Raw genomic sequence first — 24,793 nt, forward strand, 5'->3', positions numbered from 1 at the left:
GTCTTCAAATTCTAGGTGATCGCAATTATTGGTTCACAATTTTAAAACACAAAATATAGTCTCAAAGGAATAAGGGGGAACCAAGCATTACATATGTCGCGTTCTCATGTAACTGCGTATTAATCTGCGTTTAATTGGTATCTTAATTTTATTAATTGGGAAGCCAGTCTCTCTCTCCAACGCTGAATTAGATTTTTATCATATCCCTTCTCCCCGCCAAAAAAAAGCTTTCACACCCCTAGATTCCTACATACAGAATTATACATCACATAAGCACAAGAACGTTTTACACCAAGAAGGTTATATAAAATGCAATATGTGCAAAATGAGATAAAAAATACATGCATGCGTGACAAAATAAATGCAACCAAAAATACTAATAAATAATAAATTAATAAGAAGGGTATAATAAAAATAAATAATTGCAGTATCGCGTTTGAAAAGGTGAAATTGGGCGCTGTCAGAGCATAGCGGCAAATAACGGAACTAGAGATAATATCGATAGTGTTAGCAATGATTCCACTGTATATTTTATTTCATTTGGCAGAATATTAGTTGCTTTTGAATGAATAATGTCTTCACGCATCAATTTTTTTTTTTGGGGATTTTTCATTGAAGATCGCAGCAGAAGAAATTGTTCATGAAGAGAATCTCGTAATCAACTTGAGCTTCAAAGCTGCAGCTCTGGATAAGAAGGTATGAAAAAGTCTAAATTTTTTAAAGCAATATGAAAAAAAGCAATATGAATAAAATAACTCACTGGTGTCCAAAAATTAAAAATTACAATCAAATTTATTTTTTTATACATAACTGCGGAAAATTTTGCATGAATTTCGAGACGTACTGATGAAATATAACACGATAAATCCCAATATAACGGTACAAGACGATTGGAAGATTCCGAGTAGTGAATAGCTATTGGAAGGCAGTCGCAAGCTGAGATGACTAGACTTTAAACATGTCAAGAATGGTAATTTCAAGGTTATGCCAACGACATCAAACAAATATTTCTCTAAAAGAGGTCCAGATCGGCCAAGAACCATCTGGCTACAACGTCGAGAAAACCCCCTAGCTTCAGAAAAGGTTTGTTTGTTTCTTTGTTTGTTATTTGGTTTTTAGGAGCATTAGCAACTAAGGCCATATTGCTCCGGGAATATGCGGTGGTAATTCCCTGACCTTTCCGCATCCTCCGTATTTGGTGGTGACGGGCTCGAACCCCAGTCTAATCAAGAATCGTGTGCTACGCGCTGCTGCTCCTTCCCACCTGGCTACGGAGGCGCCTCTTCAGGAAAGGAACTACAGTCGTAGGTGAATTCCTTCAAAATGAAGATATTCTTTGGATGGAATGGCCAACGAGATCTCCGAATATGAATCAGATTAAACATCTCGAATGGTTTTGGGAAACGAAATGGAGACGAAATTGTCGATCTCCTCTCAGAACCTTCCATCCACGCACTAAGATTTGCTCTTGTGGAGGACTGATTGTGAGTGTTCTTTGGCTGTTAGTACTGGGGGTAACCATACGCCTTATTAATAACCTGAATTATGCAGAATTGGACTCAATTTTGGGTAGTCATGATGTTCTTTTGAAATGTTCTTTTCTTTTCATTTATTCATGAAAAGAAAAGAACATTTGGCGCCTCCGTAGCCAGGTGGGCACGAGTGGCAGTGCGTAGCACACGCTTCTTGATTAGACCGGGGTTCGCGCCCGTGACCACCAAATACGGAGGATGCGGAAAGGTCAGGGAATGACCACCGCTTATCCCCGGAGCAATATGGCCTTAGTTGCTAATGCTCCTAAAAACCAAATAACAACAACAACAAAAGAACATTTCAAACTCAATATAATTGAGTTTTATAATAATACACTTCCAAGATGGGTGAGAATATTTCACAGAATTCCATGAAGTACATTTTTTCCTCTGGATTTTTGGAATTCTCTTGAACAGAGAGCCATTGTGGTGATATTTTCTTTCAGAATGCCTTGGATTTGCTTCGATGCACCTCTTGCAAACTTTGGGTTTTTTATTTTTTGAAATGCCCCTTAGTGTCGCATCTGTAGCTTTGATTCACTGTAAAAGTGTTTCAAATTTCCTGTCCTAGAACCTCTTGTTCAGCTTTCATATGGGGAAACAAGAACAAATAAAACAAAGCGAGAACACAGCGGTGTTGTACTCGTAACTGAGATAGAACAGAAATGTGGTGTAGTAAAAATGTATTGACATCTTGTACAGCGGGAACTCTGGTTTGTCATAACAAGTGTCCAGTATGGAGAACAATTTCTTGAGCTGAGATACAGTAGAATATCACTGTATGTTGTTTGTTTTGTATCTGGATCAGTTTAGATCTGATTTGTTTCAGCAGGGGTTTCATTCTACATTGAGTTGATAGAACTTAAAGAATCGGTATAGATGATATACTGTGCGCTGGTTTGAGAATCTAGGTGAGCTAAGTAGATGGCAAAACGTTCTGCAGAGAAATTGCTGAACTCTCTTGATAGAGAAGCAGAAACAGTGAAAGCAGGTAAGACTGCCGTAGAACCTACTGTCTTGTCTCATTTCGAACCACCAGTGTATATCTGATTATATTCAGCATAACTTTAGGTGTGGATAGCATGAAGTTGTCAGCGAATGCTTACCCAACTAACTGAAATAACTATCACATTTAACCATAATTGTAGCCCACGGAAGGTTAGGGAGGAGCACAACTTGATAGATTTTTTCACTCTGTAGATTCCAGTCTGAAGTGATCTTTCCAGTCAATTGAAATGTTAATTAGACTGACATTTTCCAGCCAAAAAAAAAAAAAAAAAAAAAAACACAAAAACATAACAGTAATAAAGAAAAAAAAAGTTAATCAGAATTGTTAGTAAATGTAAATTCTTCTAATATACCTTTCTATATATGTATTAAAATAATTTTCCTCCTAATGATTGACTTGGCGCATTATAGCCTTAGACGCTAATGCGCCATAAAATCCTTAAACAACCAACCAAATCCTCCTAATAATATTTATTCAACCAATGGGAGAAGAGAGATGCGGGTTATGTGGTAAATACAAAATTACGTAACAGAAGCTTGTTTTACTGTGGTAAAACAAGCTTCTGTTTAAGCGTGGTCACGCACTATTTTTATCTAACCTGGCCAGGCGGTACCATTCTTGATTTCCATATGTAACATATTTATTTAAATAAACTAAATGGAACAAGGCATAATATTTTAAGAGTTTAAGATTCTATATCTATATAATAAAGGTATAGATACACCATAGACACCCACCGATGAAACGCCAACTAGCTTTGAAACGGTGCCGTATGGGTGGTGGTGCCCACCGAGAATAAGTGACAATAGTCTTCTCAATTAGTGAAGCGTTACTTATTCGTGGTAGTGCAATACATGGTAACTCATTTTGAAGGATGAGCACAATACAGATGAAATGATGCCTTTCACACTACGATCGTAGTTTTCTTTAAGAGTTGTTTATGGTGTATCTACACCGATATTATATAAATATAGTAACGTATTTATGTATTCGTAGCTGAGGAAGAGACACACACAGAGTCGAAAGTTCGGTAAGTATTTTATTTTACCAAAAGAAGCGAGGGCAACGGAGTAGGGGGCGAAGCTCCTTAGTTGATATTAATTTAATTTTAATTTAATTTAATTAAAATTTTACTTTAATTCTAATTAATTTTAATACTAATATTTAGTGTTAATTCAATTTATACTTATTAATACAATTCTGTAAATAACGTATTAAAAAATGTGTAAGCGTTTCACTTGAATAAAAATGAATTTAGTTAACATAGGGAAAACTATATGAAAAGTGAATTTCTTATTTGATTATTACAGGATTTCTTTGGGCTGTCCGATCCATTCCTGGAGCTAAGGAAGTATGTGGATGGTTCATGGAAACTAATATATCGGAGTGAGGTATGTGAATACGCCTAGGATTTTTTTTTTTTTTAGTATGTACTGCACTTTTGTTTTATCATCCATTTTTTTTTTTTTGACAGTAACGTAGGTAGACATTTTCTCCAAATGCAAAGATTGAGAATTACATTTGTTTTGTAATTAGTTCCTAGTAATATAACTGTCTGTGCGGCTAATTTTTTTTTTTTTTTAAATAGTCACGAGACTTAAAACGAAAATCAACCAAAACAAGCGCGAGGAATATTTTATGGGATATTATTTATTTATTTATTTTTTCACAACAAAACTAAGTCACTTAGTTTTAGGCGAAGGTTTCGTGTTTTTTTTTTTTTTTTTCTCCCAGAAAACTCGAGTTTATCAAGCAAATAACAAGCTGGCCGAAGAATGCGCTCCATTATAGTCACTAATACCTCATAGCCTTATTTGCTTTGACGCTTACACACACCTAAATAATAAATGTTACATAATTGAGCCGTATGCTTAAGTCACCAAAAAAAAAACTGTGTCATTGCTACATAATTATAGCTAATAACCCATGCATGTGTATTAGCGACGTTTTGGAACTCTTCTCATCAAGCCTAAAGGATGCTTAATGTGCTATAGCAAACTGGCCATGTTTCTGTTATGAATGAGATAATTCATTAAAAAAAAAACAAACAAACCTTTTCACCACTACATACGATAAACTTGGAATTAAATAAGAAATGAAATTATATATATATATATATATTTTGATGAAAACTTCAAACACGAAAGGTGTTAGAATCTACACCGATGAGCCAAAACATTATGACCACCTAACCTAATATGATGTTGGTCCTCTGCTTCCAGCCAAAACAGTTCGTACCTGGCGAGGCATGGACACTACAGGATTTCTAAATGTGTCTTATGGTATCTGGTACCAACACGTAACCAGCAGATCCTTTAACTCCTGTAAAGTCCGTGGTTGAGACGCTGCAGATCGGAGTTGCTGTTTCAACACAAACCACAGATGCTCGATGGGATTGACGTCTGGGGTATTTGGAGGCCAGAACAATACCTGAAGTCTTCCTCATGTTCCGCGAACCAGTCTCGAACAATCCGGGCGGTGTGGCATGGCTCATTATCCTGCTGAAAGACGGCACCGCCAGAGGGGAAGACTGTTACCATGAAAGGGTGTACCTGGTCAGCAATGATGTTTAGGTAAAAAAAAAAAAAAAAAAAAAAAAAAAGATGTTAGGATCACCCGTAAATGATTACATCTACCCATATATTTATTTTGTTTGTAAATTGCGAGTGTTCTCTGGTCGATTTGCCTGTTTGCTGGACGAAAAAACCCCAGTTTCTGAGAGAAAAAACCTGAGACCGACTAACTCAGCCACGGAGTGAAAAAAGCAGCCCACTGAAGTTCCTCGCATCATCGACTGGATTCGAACCCGGGCCTTTTCCACCAAGTGTGGGGAGGACGGTAACGATACCACTGTGCTACCACGCAGACAATGATGTTTAGGAGTATTTGGTATTTGATGTTTAGGGGTGGTAGACGTTAGAGTGCCCGGCACATGGATGACTGGCCCTACCCAGGGTATCCCAGCAGAACATCGCCCAAAGCATGCCACCGCCGCTACCGGCTTGTTTTCGTCCCATGGTGCATCCAGGCGCCGTCACTTCCCCAGTACCCTGCCGTCCATATGGTGCAACAGAAAACGTGATTCATCGGACCAGACGATCTTCTTCCAATCTCTCAAGGTCCAGTTTCGATGCACGCGTGCCCATTGTAGGCGCTGTCGTCAGTGAACTGTGGTTAGCACGGGCACTGGGCACTGTGGTTAGCGGCCTGCGGCTACGCAGCCCCATTTTAAGCAGAGTTCGATGTACTGTGTGTTGTGACACATTACTCCCGTCACCAGCATTCCAATTACCGGCGAGTTGCGCCACAGGCGCCCTTCCGTTGCTACGTACCATCCGGGAGAGCCTTCGCTCACCTCGAGCATCGATGACCTGTGATCGTCCAACACCTCCCCGGCGGTTTGTGGGTTTCCCTCCTCGAACCACTTTCGGTAGGTATTAACCACGGCTGACCGTGAACAACCGACCAGCCATGCTGTTTCGGATATGCTCTGACCCAGTCGTCTGGCCGTTACAATATGGCTTTTATCAAACTCGTTTAAGTTCGCTGCCTTTCCCATCTGAATAACAAGAGTAACACTAATTAACGGAGCTCAGTATCAGGTGTCTTTTATACCATATCCCGATCCGAGCACGCACCGTAGTTCACCTGCAGTAGCTTCGATTTGCATAACGACTCGCTGGTTATAATATTTTAGCTCATCGATGTATTAGTACTGTGTATGGGCCGAAGGCTGAAGATACTTTTTGATATTAGGTACGAATTTCTTTAAATTTTAATGTTCAGGAAATATGTGTGAAGGTTATTGTTGTGGTTGGGTTTCAGGAGCATCAGCGACTAAGGCCATATTGCTCCGTATTATACTGTCTGTAAATTAGGTGTATTTCGTAGTAGATTTTTCTGTTTGCTGGACAAAAAAAAAACCCGAGTAAAAACAAATCATGCTACCCTCACCTGAGACCAAGTAACTCAGCAACATTGTGAAAAAGACCCATAAAAATTTCTCATGCTATCGACGGGACGCGAACTGGTGTCTTTTCCACCCGGTGTGGGGAGGATGTAGATTGTGCGAACTGTGCTACCCACGAGGGCAACGTGTGAAGGATAAGCAGAAATAGAATGGACAAATGAAGAGAGAGAGAGAGAGAGAGAGAGAGAGAGAGAGAGAGAGAGAGAGAGAGAGAGAGAGAGAAAAGTTTTTCAGGCAATGTGGATGTATAGGAAGCAACATTTGTGATGTGCTTATGTTAAGAGTGACTAGAAGTCAGGACAATCCTCAATATAGATATGTGATCTTTTCTAGAAATTTGAGTGTCATGGAAGATGAGCTTAGGAGCGGTAGGCTCTGTTTTGTGAAAATAAGACAGGACTGAGTTTTATAAGGATCGAAGATAATATTGGTGAATTACCCGGAGATTGGCATTTGAGGAATTCATGGCAGATATTCAAGAAGTTGCAGCTGTTTGTGCCGGGTGTACATGGTGTTACAGTCGCTCTACCTTCTAAACTGTGTAGAAGTGGGGTTCAAATTCCGTCAACACAGAAAGAATTTTTATGGGCAACCAACAGAAAGAATTTTCACGCTGTAACCAACTGACTCGGTCATGACGGGAAATTGTTTTCCCTTGGGAGAGGGTTGCATGGTTTTTCTTCTCGCAAACTGGGGTTTTTCATTTAAACTGGTGGTCGTAATACGTTTATATTTACTATCATAAATTAAAATTATATTTAAGTCCACCTATACTTGAAATGCTTGTATGATATCATGGACAGCTAGAGGCCATATCTGTTGTTCTCAGAGCTCAAACCTAGCCTTGACTCTGAAACATAAAAAGGGGTGTTTCAATAAAGCAACCAAATTATCTATTAATACAGTTCACGTAACTGCGGGGTAAAATCATGATAAAATTCCACAGGCTACCGTAACTTCCATAGATACAATAGGAAATGTCTGCCATCTCACAAAACTCTAACGGATAAGCAGCGTGTGACACATCAACAAGGTCTCAAGTCCTGTAAGAGTAAGACACAATATCACCTATAATAATGGTTAAAGTGTTAATTCTATAATTACTCATAAACGGGGTGTGGTAATATAATTCTAGTACTGGCGCTGTTACGGTCATGTTCAATGAGTTTGAAAATAAACGGAAGTGGTATGTTGTTGTTCAAACTTCCTCCAACAGCTGGTGGTACAGAGATTGTCCTACTGGAGCATCTCTGTACCACCATAGGGAAAAGGAAGGTGTGTGCAAAATTTGTGCCACACAGCTTCATGAGCATAAGTAACGAAGTGTCATCATGCGAAGACTTGATCCAGACTTGTGAAGACAATCCTAATTTCCTCAACTGTATTTTGTCACTGGAAATGAGTGTTGGATGTCTCAAAATCATCACCAATGCCCAAAAAGTGTTTCGTCCAGGATCATGTTTTTCGACAAACATGATGATTCACAACAAAGTTTTACCTGAACTGGAGAGAGAGAGTCAATACTACTTTCTACGTAGATGTGCTTCAAACACCATTGAAGCGCATTTCCTAGATGAGGCCGCAATTTTGAGAGAAAGGCATCTGGTTCTTGTTGCACGACAGTGCCCTCGTCCATTCTGCACTTGTTGTGAAGATATTGCTGACGAAATATGTACAGATAAACCCTGCTCTTTTGATCTAGGACAGTGGACTTCCTCACTTTTTCAAGGTGAAAACTGCCTTCAAATTATTTATGTTAAGGTCATAAAGGAAAACGGAACATTATTTCTTTGAACGCCTTCGCTGACTCTTCAGAAACTTTTAGAACGGTGTATTAAGTGCATTCAAGCAGGTGATGATTATTTTGAATAAAAATAAAGCCATTTTTTGAGCTCCTTCACTTTGTGTTCTTTTTATTGCGCCAGTCTGGGAACTTTATTGCCACATCTCGTGTATGTCAACAAAGGGTCCTATTTATTTTAGAGGGGCACAAAAGGTAAACATTCAGGAAATGCTGAAGTAATTTGAAATTGCAATAAAAGTTTCAGCCACCTTTACAAGTTTTATATTTAACATCCGTCCCAAAAAATTTAGATCTCTCTCTCTCTCTCTCTCTCTCTCTCTCTCTCTCTCTCTCTCTCTCTCTCTCTCTCTCTCTCTCTCTTCTCTCTCGCAGCTTTCCCCGATACCCCAGTCGTCCAGTATTTTTGAAAAAATAAGTATATAATATTATAGCTAATTCATTATTCAGAAAAAGGTACACCCAAACTGATTTCAATCTCTATTTATTGTTGACCATCTTTTTAAAACATTTTTTGATATCAAGTATTATCACGACATACACCTTGTATTTCTCAACTCTATTTTCATAGGAGTACAATTTATGGACAGTTGTTATTATTGATTAATATTATAACAATTTGTAGGTTATAAAATGTAATCAAAATCCAGTGTGGAGACCATTTGAAATAAGATTGACAGTAAGACGTGATGCAGATGTTCCACTATTGGTAAGCAATTAAAATAAAAATAAAAATAAATTCTTTACTTTTCAAGATCTTTTTAGTATTTTCTTAATAAATGTTTTGTAATACAATATAACAAGAAATATACATAATAACTATACACTGAATGTAGTAACAGTGGTTATAAATCATTTATCAGCCATTTACAAATTTACAATAATTAAAAATTCATTACTGCCACCTCGCGAGCAGCATAGTGTGAAAAAGGCCTGGATTCGAAATTCATCTCGACGGGTGGAATTTTTATAGGCTTTTGGGCATTTTGGCAGAGTTATTCGGTTTCAGGTGAGAGCTGCGCAGTTTTTTCCCCTTCCACAACTCGGTTTTTTTTCACGTACGTCGACCTGGAAGCTGCCTTCGACTCAATCAGCATTCTCTCGCTCGTTCATCTCCTAGAAAATTATTTCCATATAAAAGGTGACATGTTGTGGTTTTTCACAACCGTGCTTTCTGACAGAATCATTCTTCTTACAACGGAGCAAGATATAATCTGAAGAAAAATCACTGCGGGAGTTCTCCAAGGCCGAGTCCTCTCCGGAGCATTATTTACTGCAGTCATTATTCCGTTTGTGCAACAAAGATAAGACATAATCTGCTATGCTAACGATATTAAGCCACACACCCAGATTAACCCCGGCTAACATATCTCAAACATTAATGAAAAGATCAATTGAAAGTTACACGACTTAGGATCCTAACTCCATCAATTTGGACTACTTATTAATCCTGCTAAATCAGCTCAAATTGTCTTTTCTTTGCAGCACCAACCCACTGAAGTGCAAGCTTCTCTAGATGGCATTGTCTTTCCAGTGGTACTGCAAATTGACCTTCAACCCCCACATTGACAAGCTCATGACAAAATTCTGCAAAATGCGCCGGACTACCAAACAACAACTACTCCACGTTAAGGATCTGGATGCGACTCGGCGGTACGTATACACCTCTGTATACTCCGTCGTGTTATACGCCTCAGAAATATAGGCATCTGCGGCCCCCACGAATATCAAGCTCGTGTACTCCTCCGAATACTGGCTCCTTCGTTCGATCACACATAAACATCATCGTCCACCCCAGCAAAGAACAACTGCGATGGCAATTCCACTAAACTTTGCTAGACTGCCAAATCTTATAATGGAAAGACGCCTCATCCTAACTGCCAAAATGACCACTGGAATAATCTCGGAGCCAAACATATGGGAACTGTGCAGCTGGAGAATCCCTCAACCCGGACCTCAACCCACACTTATAGCCAACCATAATAGACTAGCCCTTAGCGACCGTTTTCTCCCCATGCAGATGCTTATCACAGTCCAAGCAATCGACGGCGATCTCTACAAATTTCCTAAGAATCGTAAATACCGGAGAGAGAGATCCTTGATGGCCTAAACTCAACCAGGTAAACTGCACAGTTATGTGGGCAGTATAATAAATTTAAAAAATATGTCTGTATAATATTGTATATAATGTAAAAAATACTGTATATCTTTATGAATATATTGTGAATAATTTAACTGAAACTTATTATATTGTTGGCCCTGGGGGATGAACCCGAATCTCGATGTGGGCCCCGTCCTCAAGGGCTTTGTCCACCAGCCCCTGGCATTCCTGCTGTGAAGGGTACATTGTATACATCCTTTTGTAGACAATAAAGATTATATATATATATATAAATATATCCTATATGTAGCACTTAATAATTTTATAATTTTATATATTTGTAACACTTAATAATTTTATATATTTTACAATTTAACTCTGGAATATTTGGATTCTATATATATAAATATATATATATACTATAAAATGCACGCAATTTACTGACACGATACATTGACGTTGTTTGTTTGTTTGTTGTAGAGTTGAGCATCAGCAACTTCGGCCATATTGCGCCGTATATATATATTATATCTGTAAATTACGTGTGTTCTATGGTATATTTGCCTGTTTGCTGGACGAAAACTCGGATTTCCGGGAGAAAAAACCATGCTACTTCGCCTGAGACCAACTAACCAAGCTATGTTGTGATAAAGGCCTATAAAAATTCCTCACGTCATCGACGGGATTCGAACTCAGGTCTTTGCCACCCCGTGTGAGGAGGATAGCGATTGTACCAACTGTGCAACCTGTGTGGACTACAATGATGCCTCTTGACGTTAGTTGCCTTGGTGTTAGCGCTAAAAAAACCAAGTTTTGACAACTCTTGGGGTAAATTGTGTTTTACTAAATACTTAATAGTATTTTATTAAAATATTATTATGGATAAAAATATATGAATCCTTCTTTACTGTGATACGATACACATAGTTGTAGAATGTAGACCTTTTCTTGATATATTATAACGAAGCATAGCATCATTCTTTTGTTAGTGTTATTCTGTATGCATAACATTTATTTGAATAAGAAAGAATATAATTTCAGATAACGTGCTACGATTATGATACTTTTACCGCTCATGATCTGATCGGCGAATGTGCTACGAGTATAAATGAAATCATAGCAGCCCAAAACAAAGAGGTAAGTTTACTATAAATAGTATACTGCGTATGATCTTTGGGGTTTTGTAAATTTTTAAGTTCCTTAATATAATACCAACACTTTGTCCTCCATTCCGTGTCGTATCCAGCATACCTCCCCTACCCTCTTTTTCGTGGCCTTATTCATAGTACGTTCATTACACATTCTTGTTTGGGTTAACACAAAAATTCCTTGAAGGTCATATTTGTGACATTGGATATCTCTTAAAATCAAAATTTTTTTTCCCTTCATTAATTTTACATTTGATGCTGCACAATGCTTCCCTCCCCTTTCCCGATAACCTTACACTCAGTAATAAATAATGTTCATAACATATGAAGTTGTATTCTTTATAACTCTTTGGATAAAACAAACAGAAATAACTGCATTTCTATTTCAGGTAAACTTTCCATGTATAAACAATAAAAAAAAGGAGAAAAGAGGTAGATTTTACAAAAATTCTGGAATTATAACTCTGACTTCTTGTAAAGTAAGTTTTGTTAGTTCTTCTTATAAAAACGAAACTATAAAATTTTGAAATATGTGTTCCCTTTCGTTCCCTGTGGGCTGTATTATGCCATGTACAGTATCCCTATGGGAATTTTTTAAAATTCCCATAGGGATACATGGCATACGTTATGTTTGGGGGCTGCGTAGCCAGGTGGGCAGGAGCAGCAGTGCGTAGCACACGCTTCTTGATTAGACCAGGGTTCGAGCCCGTGACCACCAAATACAGAGGATGCGGAAAAGTCAGGGAATGACTACCGCATATTCCCGGAGCAACATGGCCTTAGTTGCTAATGCTCCTAAAAACCAAACAACAACAACATACATTATGCTTGCATAGAGCTGTGCAAACGTAAAGAAGAATAAATTTAGTAAAGAAGCGTGGTACTATTTCAACACAGGTATTGAAATAGTTTCAGAAAATAATGCTCTACCCTATGTTACTCTTCTTTACTCTCCAGCGAGAGTGACAGAGCTTGGACTTACCCTCTTTAGACGATACATGCTAGCGATTTGACATATTACAAGACCTTCATAACTTTGGTCTTAGGGGTAACCGTCTTTTCTTTATTAAAACTTTCCTTCTAATCCCATTTTCAAGTCCGTTTAGGATCTACACTCTCCCGAGTGTTTTTCCTGTAGGAGGGAGTTCCATAAGGATCCATTCTGTGTCACGCTTTTCACAGTAAAAATAAACTCCATCACAGAACTCCATCCAACCCACGGTAAACAATGCTGTCTACGTTGACGGTTTTACTGCATTTTATCATTCATGCAAACTGTTATTCTTTACAAACTCAAAGCTGTTACTGCTTTCTGAGCTATTTGTCTCCATCATAGTAACTCAGTTCCAAAGAATCTAAGCCAAAGCTCTGTTACCATTTGCACTAGAGGGACAAAAGTGTCTCCAGATAGCAAAAACATAACGCAGAGTAACTTTATTTTCCCAAACTGTATCAATACCTTCGTTGATATATCCCCGCTTGTTTAATAAATTGCTGCATTGAACCAACGCCACCCAATAAGAGGTATTATTTACATACGTAACGAAAGTTACATTTTCAATCGCATTTCTTCCACACACCGCTTTGGCTGCTCGTTTACGTTCGATACATTTATTTATCGTTCAATACAAGATTGCTAATTCAAATTAACAAGAGATTCACTTGTTATTCATTAAAAAAAACTCTTTATTAGGGTCACCCAGGAAGTTACTTCAATTACCGATGTGTATTGTGTCTGTAAATTGCGTGTGTTCTCTGGTCGATTTGACTGCTTTGATGGACGAAAAACCAGATTTTCGGGGGGGGGGGGGGGGAAACCTTGCTATCTACTCCTGAGACTGACTAACTCAGCCACATAGTGAAAAGAGCCCATAAAAGTTCCTCGCGTCATCGACGGGATTCGAATCCGGGCCTTTTATGCCCGGTAACGAGAGAGAGAGTGTCGATACCTTTAAATCCTGTTGCAAAGTATAAGTGTAGAATGGTAGAACAACCAGGTTCTCAATTATGAAAGCAGCACATTTGCTGATATTAAACTTGTAATATATTATGTGATGAGCTTTTGATAATATTTGTGGTGTGGCAGTCGCTCACTGGTTTCTCCTAATTAGCATTAGTTCAGGCATGTGATGCAAGAAAGCAGGCATCACACAGCATCAGCACAAAAAAAAAAAAAAACCCTTCCTATTTCACTCGTCCGGTCACTCCAAATGTTTATCTAGTTCAGCCTTAAATTTGTTTAAGCTATCAACTTCCACAACAGCAAATGGAAGTCTGTTCGAGCAATCAACTACCCGCTGGCTAAAGACAAACTTCCGCACATCTATCCTACAACTGTCTTTCCTCGATTTGAATCTGTGTCACGTCAGGTTCTTAATCTGAGCAAGCGGAGGTATCCCGTCAGCATTGAGCCTACTCAAACCTTCAAGGCCTTATACACCTCGATCAGATCACCTCGCAGGGGCCTAGTCTCCAGATGCTGCAACTTGCAGAACTTAAACCTTCTTCGTAAGCGCACCCCTTTTTTCCTCTCACCCTTGCTACCCGCGCAGTTGTTATTCATTAGTAACTTTAAGTTGAATCGTGATAAACGTAGTTATTTCTAAAGCATGTAAGCCCGCCCTTGTGTGTAACACTGTTGGTAGGATCGCCGTCGTTCCTGTACCGGATGGAAAAGATCCCAGTTCGAATCCCGTCGATGACGTGAGGAATTTTTATGAGCATTTTTCACAATGTGGCTGAGTCAGTTGGTCTCAGGCAACCGTAGCATAGTTTTTCGTCCAGCAAACAGAAAATCGACATCAGAACACACGCAATTTACAGACACTATACACGGAGCAATATGGCCTTAGTCACTGATGCTCCTAAAACTCAACAACTGTTACCATTTGTTGAGTTTTCAGCTTTACCCTACCTAGTTACTCTTGGGTTTCTGTTTCCCAAATGTAAACAACCTCTTGCATTTAGCAGATTTAAAACGTAACTTACATTTCTCCGACCATCCATGAAGCCTGGTCAAATCAATTTAAAGATGATCTTCGTTATTAACCATCCTTCCGACCTTTACATCATCAGCAAATTTCAACATCGTATCCTTTATTCCCTCTTCAATATCATTGCTTTCATCAAGCTGTTTTTGCATACAGATTGAGGAATTTTACCGCAAAGCATCATGTCTTATGGCAGAGATTCTCAAACTGTGGTAGCGATTCACAGTTTGAAAATCACAATGGGCACTCTCAGAATTGCACCACCATTGCTATATAGATCGATTTGAATTGCAGTATTTAGTAATAAGGATGGGGCGAAGCTTGTCCTTAAGAAGGGTTATTGAGGAATGGGGTATTTTTATGTTTTTGTTTTGGAGGGGGCGACATCAAATTTAGCTTAATTAATTATTAATTTAGTTGTTATTCACAGTATTTTCTCCGCCATATAATAACCGGTTATTATCGGGTATAAAAATGCTTATTCTTTTTTTATTTTACTCCAGGTTACAAAACTTTACAGCTTTCTTGATTACATCTTAGGAGGAACTCAACTTAATTTCTCGGTGAGTATTATCATTTTTTTAAAGTTAGAGTAAACTGTGAAAACGTTGGGATATTTCTTTTTTACTTTAGTAATGATTCAAAGTTCAGTTTTGGGATAACAAAAAGACATCTGTATGTGGCGACTCCATAGTGAAAGATGTCAATACTGACCACCACTTGTTTTTATTCAACGTAACCTCAAGGGTTGACGTTACGTTCTGAACCATTATTTACCTGTCCTTTCTTCTCTTCAATGGTTGCATAACCCTTTCTTTTCATAAGACAGTGCTCGGAACCATATTGCGAATGCTGTGAGACAGTTAATAATCTGGCTAACAGAAAACATACAGGACCCAGAGGCTACAGAAACGTACAGTCTTAGCTATGGCAAATGTGCCGGGAGATGAACTCCTGATCGCCAAGGTCATACTAACACTAATCTCTATCTACAGGATGCTACAACATTATAAAAACCCTGCACAATAAGTTTTCCTCACTTGTGATGCACAGATAAGAACCAAAAAAATATGAAGATGTCTGTAATCAGCTGTTGATATCATTAAACCCAAGGCACTTCTTTTTCCTTACCTAATGATCGGAGGAGGCGTAATGTGGAGCTGGATCACCTGCATCAGATTGTAACTTCAGTGATGTATTTGTTTCTTTATAGAATTTCTGTAGTTAAATGATTAATAATTAATTTTTTTTTGGAATTTTCGATCGTTTCTCTGAATTCTAATCGATATTAATAATGAACAATGTTGATTCATGTATATAAGTAAATCTTTATTGTCAGAAAAATAAAATTTGCAGAGGAGATACACACTAAAAAAGCTTATTAACATGTTATATAACAGATTTCTGCGGGAGAGTCAGTAAAAGAGTTTCATATTAAGGCTTCTTATTCCATAATAGAAAATGAAGGGGATCCGATATTTGTTACCTCCTGGCCAACTAGTTGTGTAAAGTGTACATACTTGTTTAACATGGTGTAATACACAGATTTAATAAAAATAAATAAATTAGCAGATTATATGTCTCATCTCCTCAGACCGCAAAGGAATGCCCTTACGATGATCACCGTATGTCCGTGTTCAGCAGCTGATTTGCAGGATGAAAATCCTAAATATCTCTTAGGGGAAAACTCTGTACCTCTGTCTAACATCAACTGGCTACAGCCTCGGGTAAGAAAGGGTCTGGACAAGAAATTCCTCCAGTAAATTAAACCAGATTCTTCCAAAATGAGTTGAAGAATAATAATAATAAAGAAAGGATTTCTTAAACATGTTTGGGAATAGAGAATGTTTCTATTTCAAGATAAAGATCCTTTAAATATTGCTGACCACGTAAGAACTGCTCACATAATTATTTTTTATTTACTACAAAAAATTTAGCATTGTGTTTCTAATAGTCCCAAAATTTCAAAAGTGCTTAAAATACTCACTTCCAGGCCGGAAGTATAGTTCACATTGACAAATGATATGTTAAAACTGTTGGAAACCTGCTGTTTGACAAGCCGACCTGGCTAGCCGAGTGGGTAAAGTACCTGCCCGGCAACCCAAAGGTCGCGGGTTCGATTCCCGCCTCGGGCTTGGATCAAAGTACTGCAAAAACCTTGGGAGGTGCAATATGGCCACAGAAGCCGATGCGCCAACAACTACCAAAAAAAAAAAAAAAAATCTGTTTGATTCCCGAGCACTTCACATTATACTCCTTGGCCCCATGCGTGGTCCTACTTTGTACTATGCTTATATATAACTGTGTGCCTCCCTTTTTCTATACTTCTATAAAAGTTTATTTGTAAATAATCACTTTTCAAAATGGTTTTTGTTTCCCAATTATGGATGTTGAGTTTGTTTATGTTAAACAGAGATCAAAATGTTTGGAGGATCATATGAACTTCGTTTTTGAAATAATTCGAATGATTTCCTTGTGATAATCCCATGTTTTCATTTTATATATGCTTTGTTTTTTAATTCAGGTCGCTATCGATTTTACGGCATCTAATGGTCAACCATCGCTACCAACTTCATTGCATTATATTCATGGCTCCGAGCCAAATGACTACATAAAGATTTTACAGAGCCTTGGAGAAATTCTTCAGGATTATGACAGGTAATCATAGCTAGATGTACAGAATATAGACATTAAATTTATTAGCAACAGGGAAGTAACATTGCGAATAAATTGTTAAATGCTATTTGTAGTAAGAACATACATGTAATTATAAAATAATTAAGAAATACACTGCTCGACAAAATTAACAGAACAAAATGTTATTCATGAATATTTTTTGGTGAAATATTTGATATAATAGACGTGCTGGAATGCAAATTCCGAGTATCCAATAGAAATCGATTTACCACCTTACACCACGTTTTCTACATCTTCTGTTAATTTTGTTGAGTACTGTATCTACATCTGTGAGCATCTTTAGCAGGTTCAAAAATTCTTTGAAGAAATATTGAAATAAGAAGATGAATTCAGAAAGTACGAACGTCCAAAAATCACCAAGTAGTACTGCAACCTGTTGCAAACAGATAAATGTGTTCGTCTACATATGCACTGTTAACAAGTGCATTTTTTCATTATGTTACTTTTAAATGCAAGTTAAAATTAACATAATTAATAAAAAAATTTTTGTGTGTTTTTATTGCTCCAGCTACAAGATGTTTCCATCTCTTGGTTTTGGTGCCAGAATTCCACCATCATTTGAGCTCTCGCACAGCTTCCCTTTAAATTTGGATGCAGGTAGCCCTTGCTGTTCAGGTACGTCGTTTTAAGTATTAAAAAGATAATATTAACTAGTTATATAAAATCGACAAAAAAGTTAAAATATTAACAAGATAATCAATCAAAGGCAGTCATATGTCGATTTTCATTTAAACGCGTATTAGAAATTACGTAACATACTGTTTTTATTAAGTTATTTGTACTAGGTTATGGCCCATAAAGTTATATCCATTATAATCGTAATAAAAAAGGCAAGTTCAAACAATAATTTGAACTACCAATGAAAATAAAGGTAATCCATTGGAAAATGTGCGATTTGTATATTTTGTGTACTGTACAATATATACAGTATATGAACAAAATATTATTAAATATTTCATTAGGGGTACGCGCAATTTACAGACGTATTATATACTGTGCAATATGGCCTAAATTGCTGATGAACCTAAAACCCTACAACAAAAACTCTAATATACCATAAGTTATATTTAAAGATTTGATTTATGTAGTTGCTTGTCTCCAAAAGGGACATTAAATGACTACAATTTCAAACCTGCAGCAGCACTTTTGGAACACCATATAGTTAGAAATGTAAAATCTTTAGCATATTATTAACTCTTTGTATTGTTCCAACAGAATTTATCTGAAGGCTTAAATTATTTTATATAGGTGTTCAGGGCATATTAGCAGCATATAAAAGTTGCTTGCGCCAAGTACAACTTTACGGTCCAACTGATATTGCCCCAGTCATAAACTATGTAGCAAATATCGCTAAAAAGGCTCGACAAGAAAACAATGCAAATGTAAGTGAAATTGTTTTGACAAACTTTATGTATTAATAATGTCACTTATTTAAGTTATTAAAGTTTGTTTTAAAATAACAGTAATCATTATTTTAATAAAGTAAGTAATAATATAACATGAACGTGAGTAGGTAAGGTATACGCATGCAACATCAACGAATTGGTTATGGCTTGAAGGAAACTAATCTCAGCCCAGGTCAGTCCTCTCACCTGTAATCTGTTTTTAAAGATAGTTGTGTTTTTTTTCTTGAATTTTGTAACATATGGTGTAGCATATTATTTATTTCTGTATATAATATAATGGATTAAATATAACGAAACACTCTTATACCTCGTGAATAGTTCAAAGTTAGTTTATTAAGTACCTGTGGCCTAATACCCTAAATTTTATTCAAAGGCGACATTTCAGGTTCCTCTCTGGATCCTGTCATAAAAAGACATTACCTAAAATTAAGCTTGGCTATCAAACTAAGACTGCTACATAAGGACATCAAGTGCTGGTGATGTTATACCAAGTTGTGAAAAAAGGATATCAAATGCTTTTCAATGTTATATCAAGTCTTGAGGCTAAATGGCAATATTCTACCAGTTTACGGTCCGGAGAGGTCTGGATTCAAATATTAACTACGACTAGAGTAATTTCTAAAGTCATCTGAAATCGATGCTCCCGATCTCAGACGGGGCGGGATAAGATTTTTTCTCTTTGTTTTTCCTGGTTTCAAGCTACACAACATGCAAAGTGGTCCACGAACACACACTTCTACAGACAAAATATACATACGGATTTGGGTAAGGTGAAATGGTAATAATATTTATTATTGTTCTGCCAGTTGACCGGGTTATGACCCCTCGATACCATGGAACTAATTTAATTTTAATCTAATTTTATCTTAAGTTAATGAAATATGAAATATTGATAGCAGTTCTTTCATACACCTTTTTCGTTACTGAAATTTGCCGAAATCTGAAGTAGGTTGTCGTGTTACTATCAGTGTTTCTGAGTAATTCTTCAACTTTGTTCTTGAAGGTATTATAGTATGGGTGGTCGCATACCATTATTTGTTTTCTGTGTATGGAGTTTTATCCAAAACGTTTTCTGCTTTTATTTCTGTTTAACTACAGTAGTGAATAAAAAATTACAAAACAGGCTTAACAGAACTTTAACAACATAATAAACCATTAAAAACAATCGCAATCAGCAAATACTATACAGCTTAATTTTTATTTCATCAGCTGTTTGTTTTGTTTTTTTTTTGTATTTAAGTGATCTTGGTTCAAATCTTATCGAAAACTGTTAGAATTCTTCCGGTCCTTTTTCAATTAGGGAGCAATTAGCATATCTCAAACGGAGGGAGTATAGGGGCTTAGCAACTTATTGTACGTTTTTCAGCCTATAGTACTGAGGTGGCGCGCTAATTTGTTTAGTTTGTTGAATTTCACATCCACTATGATCAACATTGGATGACCTTATCATTCCACAATATCCTTTTAGTAGTTAAGTTTTGAAAAGAAAAGATTATTTTAGTTTCAAATTGCTGAAAATCAAAATACAGACATTCGAAAACGCCAGCAGTTTAAAGCAGTGACAGTCAAAATTCCAAAATAAAAAACGCTGACAGAGTCAAATTGTGTAGAAATTTTGGATTTATAACAATTTAATAAACCTTCGAAGATATATCTTAAACTTTTTATACATAATTACAAACTACCTCTGCATTTTAAATTTAAAAAAAAAGTTAATTACTGTAAAATTTGTAAATTATTTCAGGCCATAATGGTCTCGGGTAGTTGGCTAACATTTTTGTATTACAAGAAAGGTTTAAATTGCTTAAAAATGTTTTTGTTAGGTAGCATCGAAGAACTCTTTTGTTTTCTTAATAATTTGTGATTATCAGCATTAAACACGTAATTAAAATGAATTCATTAGAACATTATTGCTTTCGAAACAGAAAGCCAATTTCTGTTTCTAATTAGTTATCTGCTTACATCGCAAAACAGATGAGATAGTTGAATATTTACAGTGTAACAGGGAAGTATTTTCTTCAAAAAGAGTATTCATTTTATGAAGGACTTTCATAAACAATTAGTTTTTCACGCAACGTCAGCTTAACTTCTTATTCTCCTCAAGAAATACGCTAACAAGTGCATTACTAATATGAAAAAGCTGCTTTTGGATGGAGATTATTGCATTCTGCCACTTGAGAATTACTCCAGCTTCGAAAGATTACTCTTCTTCCTCGGCAAATACCACATTTGCTTAGGAAGATGACTTACGTATGATTGAACGCAGTGTGTGTCCTCGAAAGCTTCGTATCAACAATCACCATAAAGGCTGAAGAAACACTTTAGTGAGATGAATGGAACTGCATTATTAATATGCGTAACATTAGATAACGAAATCGCAATTTGCTGCAATTTTATCATCCACTGTGACACATATTGCAATTCTGCCATAAAGTGAAAAAGGTTATTTTAACAGTCATTCATTTTCATTTTATAATTTTTGATATTATGATCACATTAATAAGAATTTTGTTAAACGGAGCAATTATTTATTTTTATTATTATTATTTTTCTTCACAGCATTGTGTTCAGTTTATGGTTCCATATTGGAGATCGAAGATTGTAATTTACCATCAGTAATTACAGATTGTAAATTACAATTAACACTCCTAATTAACTTAACACCTAATTAACTTATTTTATTAATAAATTAAATGTTTTTTCCTCTATTGGTGCATGACAAGACAAGGCCCTTCACATGGTGAGGAAGGACGTCGAAATTACTGAGCTGGTTGGTTGGTGTAGGGCGTTTTAGGCACACCAGCAACTTAGGCGTTATTGGACCATATATAATGTCTGTATGCGTGTGTTCTGTGGTCGATTTGCTTGATGAAAAACAAGAGTTTCCGGGAGAAAAACCATGCTACTTCGCCTGAGACCGACTAATTCAGCCACGTTGTGCCAAAAGCTCATAAAATTCCTAGCGTCATCGACGAAATTCGAACTCGGGTCTTTCCGTCCGGTTGGGGGGAGGGGGTGGAAATACGGTGATTATACTAACTGTACTACCCACGAGGGAACCGCTGTGCTACTGCCAGGATATCCTTTATTTTATAGGAATGTTTTCATGACTATGACTCATTAAATGTGAGGTGGTCAAAAGAAGTGGGCAACTTCGATATTTGTAATATGATGCAGTTATTCCTTTCTGACGTGGACGACCGACCTTACCGTTTTTCTCATATTATGCATAGCATATGAAGCATGCCACCACCGTAAACAGTCTACGTATAGTAGTGCTTCCTGCACTTGCCACAGACGTATCTAGATCGGAGCAACGCCTTTCTCAAGCACATTGTTGTGTAGCTTGAGTCATGGTGCCATCATTATCCTTCTGAAACCAAGTTCTTGAGCATACAATGAAAACTTCATCTACTCTCCACTTCCTAGCGCAATGTTGATGTTTTCTTTGATCATCACAGACCAGTGTGGATTGAATTTCTTCAGAACGGTGAAGCAATCACTCAAATATACTGAAACATAGTAGCACGTTTACGGAAGGCAATAAAATCCAGATCTGTCTAATGGAATTTGAGTGTTAAATGACAACACCCATCGAATTCCAGTTCATGGAATTCGTCGGAGAAGAAGTTCGTGTTTGGAGAAGTTTAATAAATTCTCTTAATTTTAAAGGGCGAGCATTAGCATTAATGTACATTTGTGTAAAAGTACATGTTGTAAATTGGCATTAATTTATATCATTCTAACAGCAAGCAAATGCTTTTAATTCAAGTTTAAGATTTTATATTAAACGTTTATGTCAATCAACCTTAAATTTTTAGTTGAACTATAGTGTTTTAAACGCAGTCTGATCCGCTGGAATATACGACAAAACTTTTCGATAAGTGCCTTAATAGCTTTTAAGATTTCAAAAGGTAAACAAAAGTGTCATGCACCTCATTGTCTATTTTTTATTGGAACAACTGTTATAGTTTATGCATGAATTGTGTTTCTCTGTTATAAGCAACTAAGATAAACATGGTTTCATATCATAATTTCAAAATGTTGTTACGATTAACGAATACCTTTTATTTATAGAATTACCATGTGCTGTTGATTTTAACCGACGGTGTAGTGACAGACCTGAACGATACCAGAAGTGCAATAGTTAAGGCATCTCATTTTCCCATGTCAATCATCATTGTTGGAATTGGTTACGCAAATTTTAGCCCAATGAAATACCTCGATGCCGATGAGAGAAGACTTTCAACTCCTGAGGGTACCCGTGCATTTAGGGATATTGTCCAGTTTGTACCATTTAGGAAGTATGAAAATGTAAGCCAATAACTATTACTAAATTAAAAGAAATAAAAATTAAGATAATAAATTCTTCTGAGGTATACATTTAGGCAATAAGAGTAACAACATATGTACTTGTATAATGATACATGATCTCTTAATATCGTTTTCGTCTTGTTAAAGGTAGAAGAAACTTGACCAGAGAACTGAATTTCAACATCAACTACTTGAAACGTTTCATATGGTTTGTCCATTGACAGGCGATATAATCCGCTTTGTTTCAACCCATACTTCCATCGCTAATTATAAAAGAGAGAGAGAGAGCGAGAGAGAGAGAGAGAGAGAGAGAGAGAGAGAGAAATACCGTAATGCCATTGGGGTTGTGATGGGCTTATGCCCATCGAATGATTAGTAATAATATTTCAATTATCGAAATATTCATTAGTTAAAAATAGTCGATAAGTTTATTCGAATGACAGAAACTTCGGATTAGGTTATAAAATTTGGGTATACAGGGCCAACCTGCTCTAAAAGTATCCTCTGCCATCCCTCCCTTTATGCCTTCCCATAATATAACATTAAAATCTGTAAAAAAAAATAATAATAAATAAAAATATGTATGTATCAAAATTTACGCTTTTCTCTGTTCCAGTTGCTTCCAAACATGTACTCGTTTTTTTCTTTTTTTTTCCAAAAAAAAGAAAAAAACGGTTAACCGCTGGACATGAAATTTAGAACAAAAGTCCAAAGAATATTCTAAATAAGTCCCGAAGACTTAAAAAGGATTGGAGCACATTTACATCGGCACAGTTGACTTTATAATCATTGACATGCCATCAAATTAATCCGTTTTAAACACCTTTAAGCATTTTGCTGTAACCCATCCTGTTTGTTGGTGATATCTCTGCTACTGCATGTACACTTTTAAACCTGTTCCTGCTTTGCATACATCCAGTTCACACCGTACATATATTCGTACATTCATGGTAGGGAAGCATATGCGTTTCATCTGAATTGATATGAGTGCAGTTTCTAATTCATGTAATTAAAAAAATTATGAGAAATTTTAGTACATTAAGAATTAGTTCACTAAGTGAAACTTTATCTTATAATTATCATTTCATAGAGTCCCACGAAAGCGATGACCCGGGAAATCTTATCCGAACTTCCTCAGCAACTGATCCAGTATTATGGTATGCGTGGGATTCCACCAACTTGCGAGAAGCGTCGGAATCATCTGTAGATTCTATCTGTCGTTCTTCATTTTTAAATGTACCTCTCTGTTGTTTTGAATGTATTACTATAAATAATGGTAAATGTGACTAGTTATAGCAATGAGTGACGTTCATAAATTTATGTTTTGTTTAAATTATTTTGTGCACAAATTATGTAAAATATGTAAAATAAATATTAATTAAAGTTTATTTTTATTATTCCTCTCCGAATATATAGTCTTGATGGAGGTCATTGTAATGTCTGCAATGGAGTGCTCTCTTTGTCCATCTTTTCTGTCTTTGTTTCTTCTGTCTGTGTATGTGGGGTCTCCTCGTTGAGGTCGAGCGGTGTGCGCCGTTAGTGTGTCTTCCTTACGGCTTAGTAAACTGGCGCTGTGTTTTCTTGGAAGTAATCCCTCAGGTTCTTAATCGCCTTTTCTGTTGTTTAAAAAGGACTGACAAACCCCCTCTCTCTCCTTCTTTCGGGACTATGGTCAGTCTCTCGATGATAGACTTCGGATGGTTTTCGCGGCTCTTGGTCATCATTATCCTGATTGATTTCATAATCTCCTCCGGCTCGGTGTAGGTCCAGCTATAATCCGGAAAGAGCATCTTCTCGCCATTCGTTTTGTTTTTAGCAGGCTCCT

At 36.8% G+C, this 24,793-nt stretch overlaps 1 protein-coding gene across 1 annotated transcript in view; it reads left to right on the forward strand.

Annotated features, from left to right (window-relative positions):
- The window catches only part of ast (single-strand DNA endonuclease protein asteroid), a 97,107-nt gene extending 72,932 nt beyond the window's left edge, over window positions 1-24,175 (forward strand). The window contains exons 8-16 of the mRNA XM_090390156.1: window positions 619-696; window positions 3,852-3,932; window positions 11,455-11,550; window positions 15,055-15,114; window positions 17,076-17,209; window positions 17,757-17,863; window positions 18,497-18,630; window positions 22,732-22,968; window positions 24,059-24,175. Coding sequence (XP_090246282.1) covers window positions 619-696; window positions 3,852-3,932; window positions 11,455-11,550; window positions 15,055-15,114; window positions 17,076-17,209; window positions 17,757-17,863; window positions 18,497-18,630; window positions 22,732-22,968; window positions 24,059-24,175 — 1,044 coding nt within the window. The remainder of the gene's footprint in view (window positions 1-618; window positions 697-3,851; window positions 3,933-11,454; window positions 11,551-15,054; window positions 15,115-17,075; window positions 17,210-17,756; window positions 17,864-18,496; window positions 18,631-22,731; window positions 22,969-24,058) is intronic.
- Window positions 24,176-24,793: the final 618 nt, after the last annotated feature.

Source organism: Mastigoproctus giganteus, chromosome 2 (assembly GCF_048544385.1).
Source record: "Mastigoproctus giganteus isolate SK-2022 chromosome 2, ASM4854438v1, whole genome shotgun sequence".
Taxonomy (NCBI): domain Eukaryota; kingdom Metazoa; phylum Arthropoda; class Arachnida; order Uropygi; family Thelyphonidae; genus Mastigoproctus; species Mastigoproctus giganteus.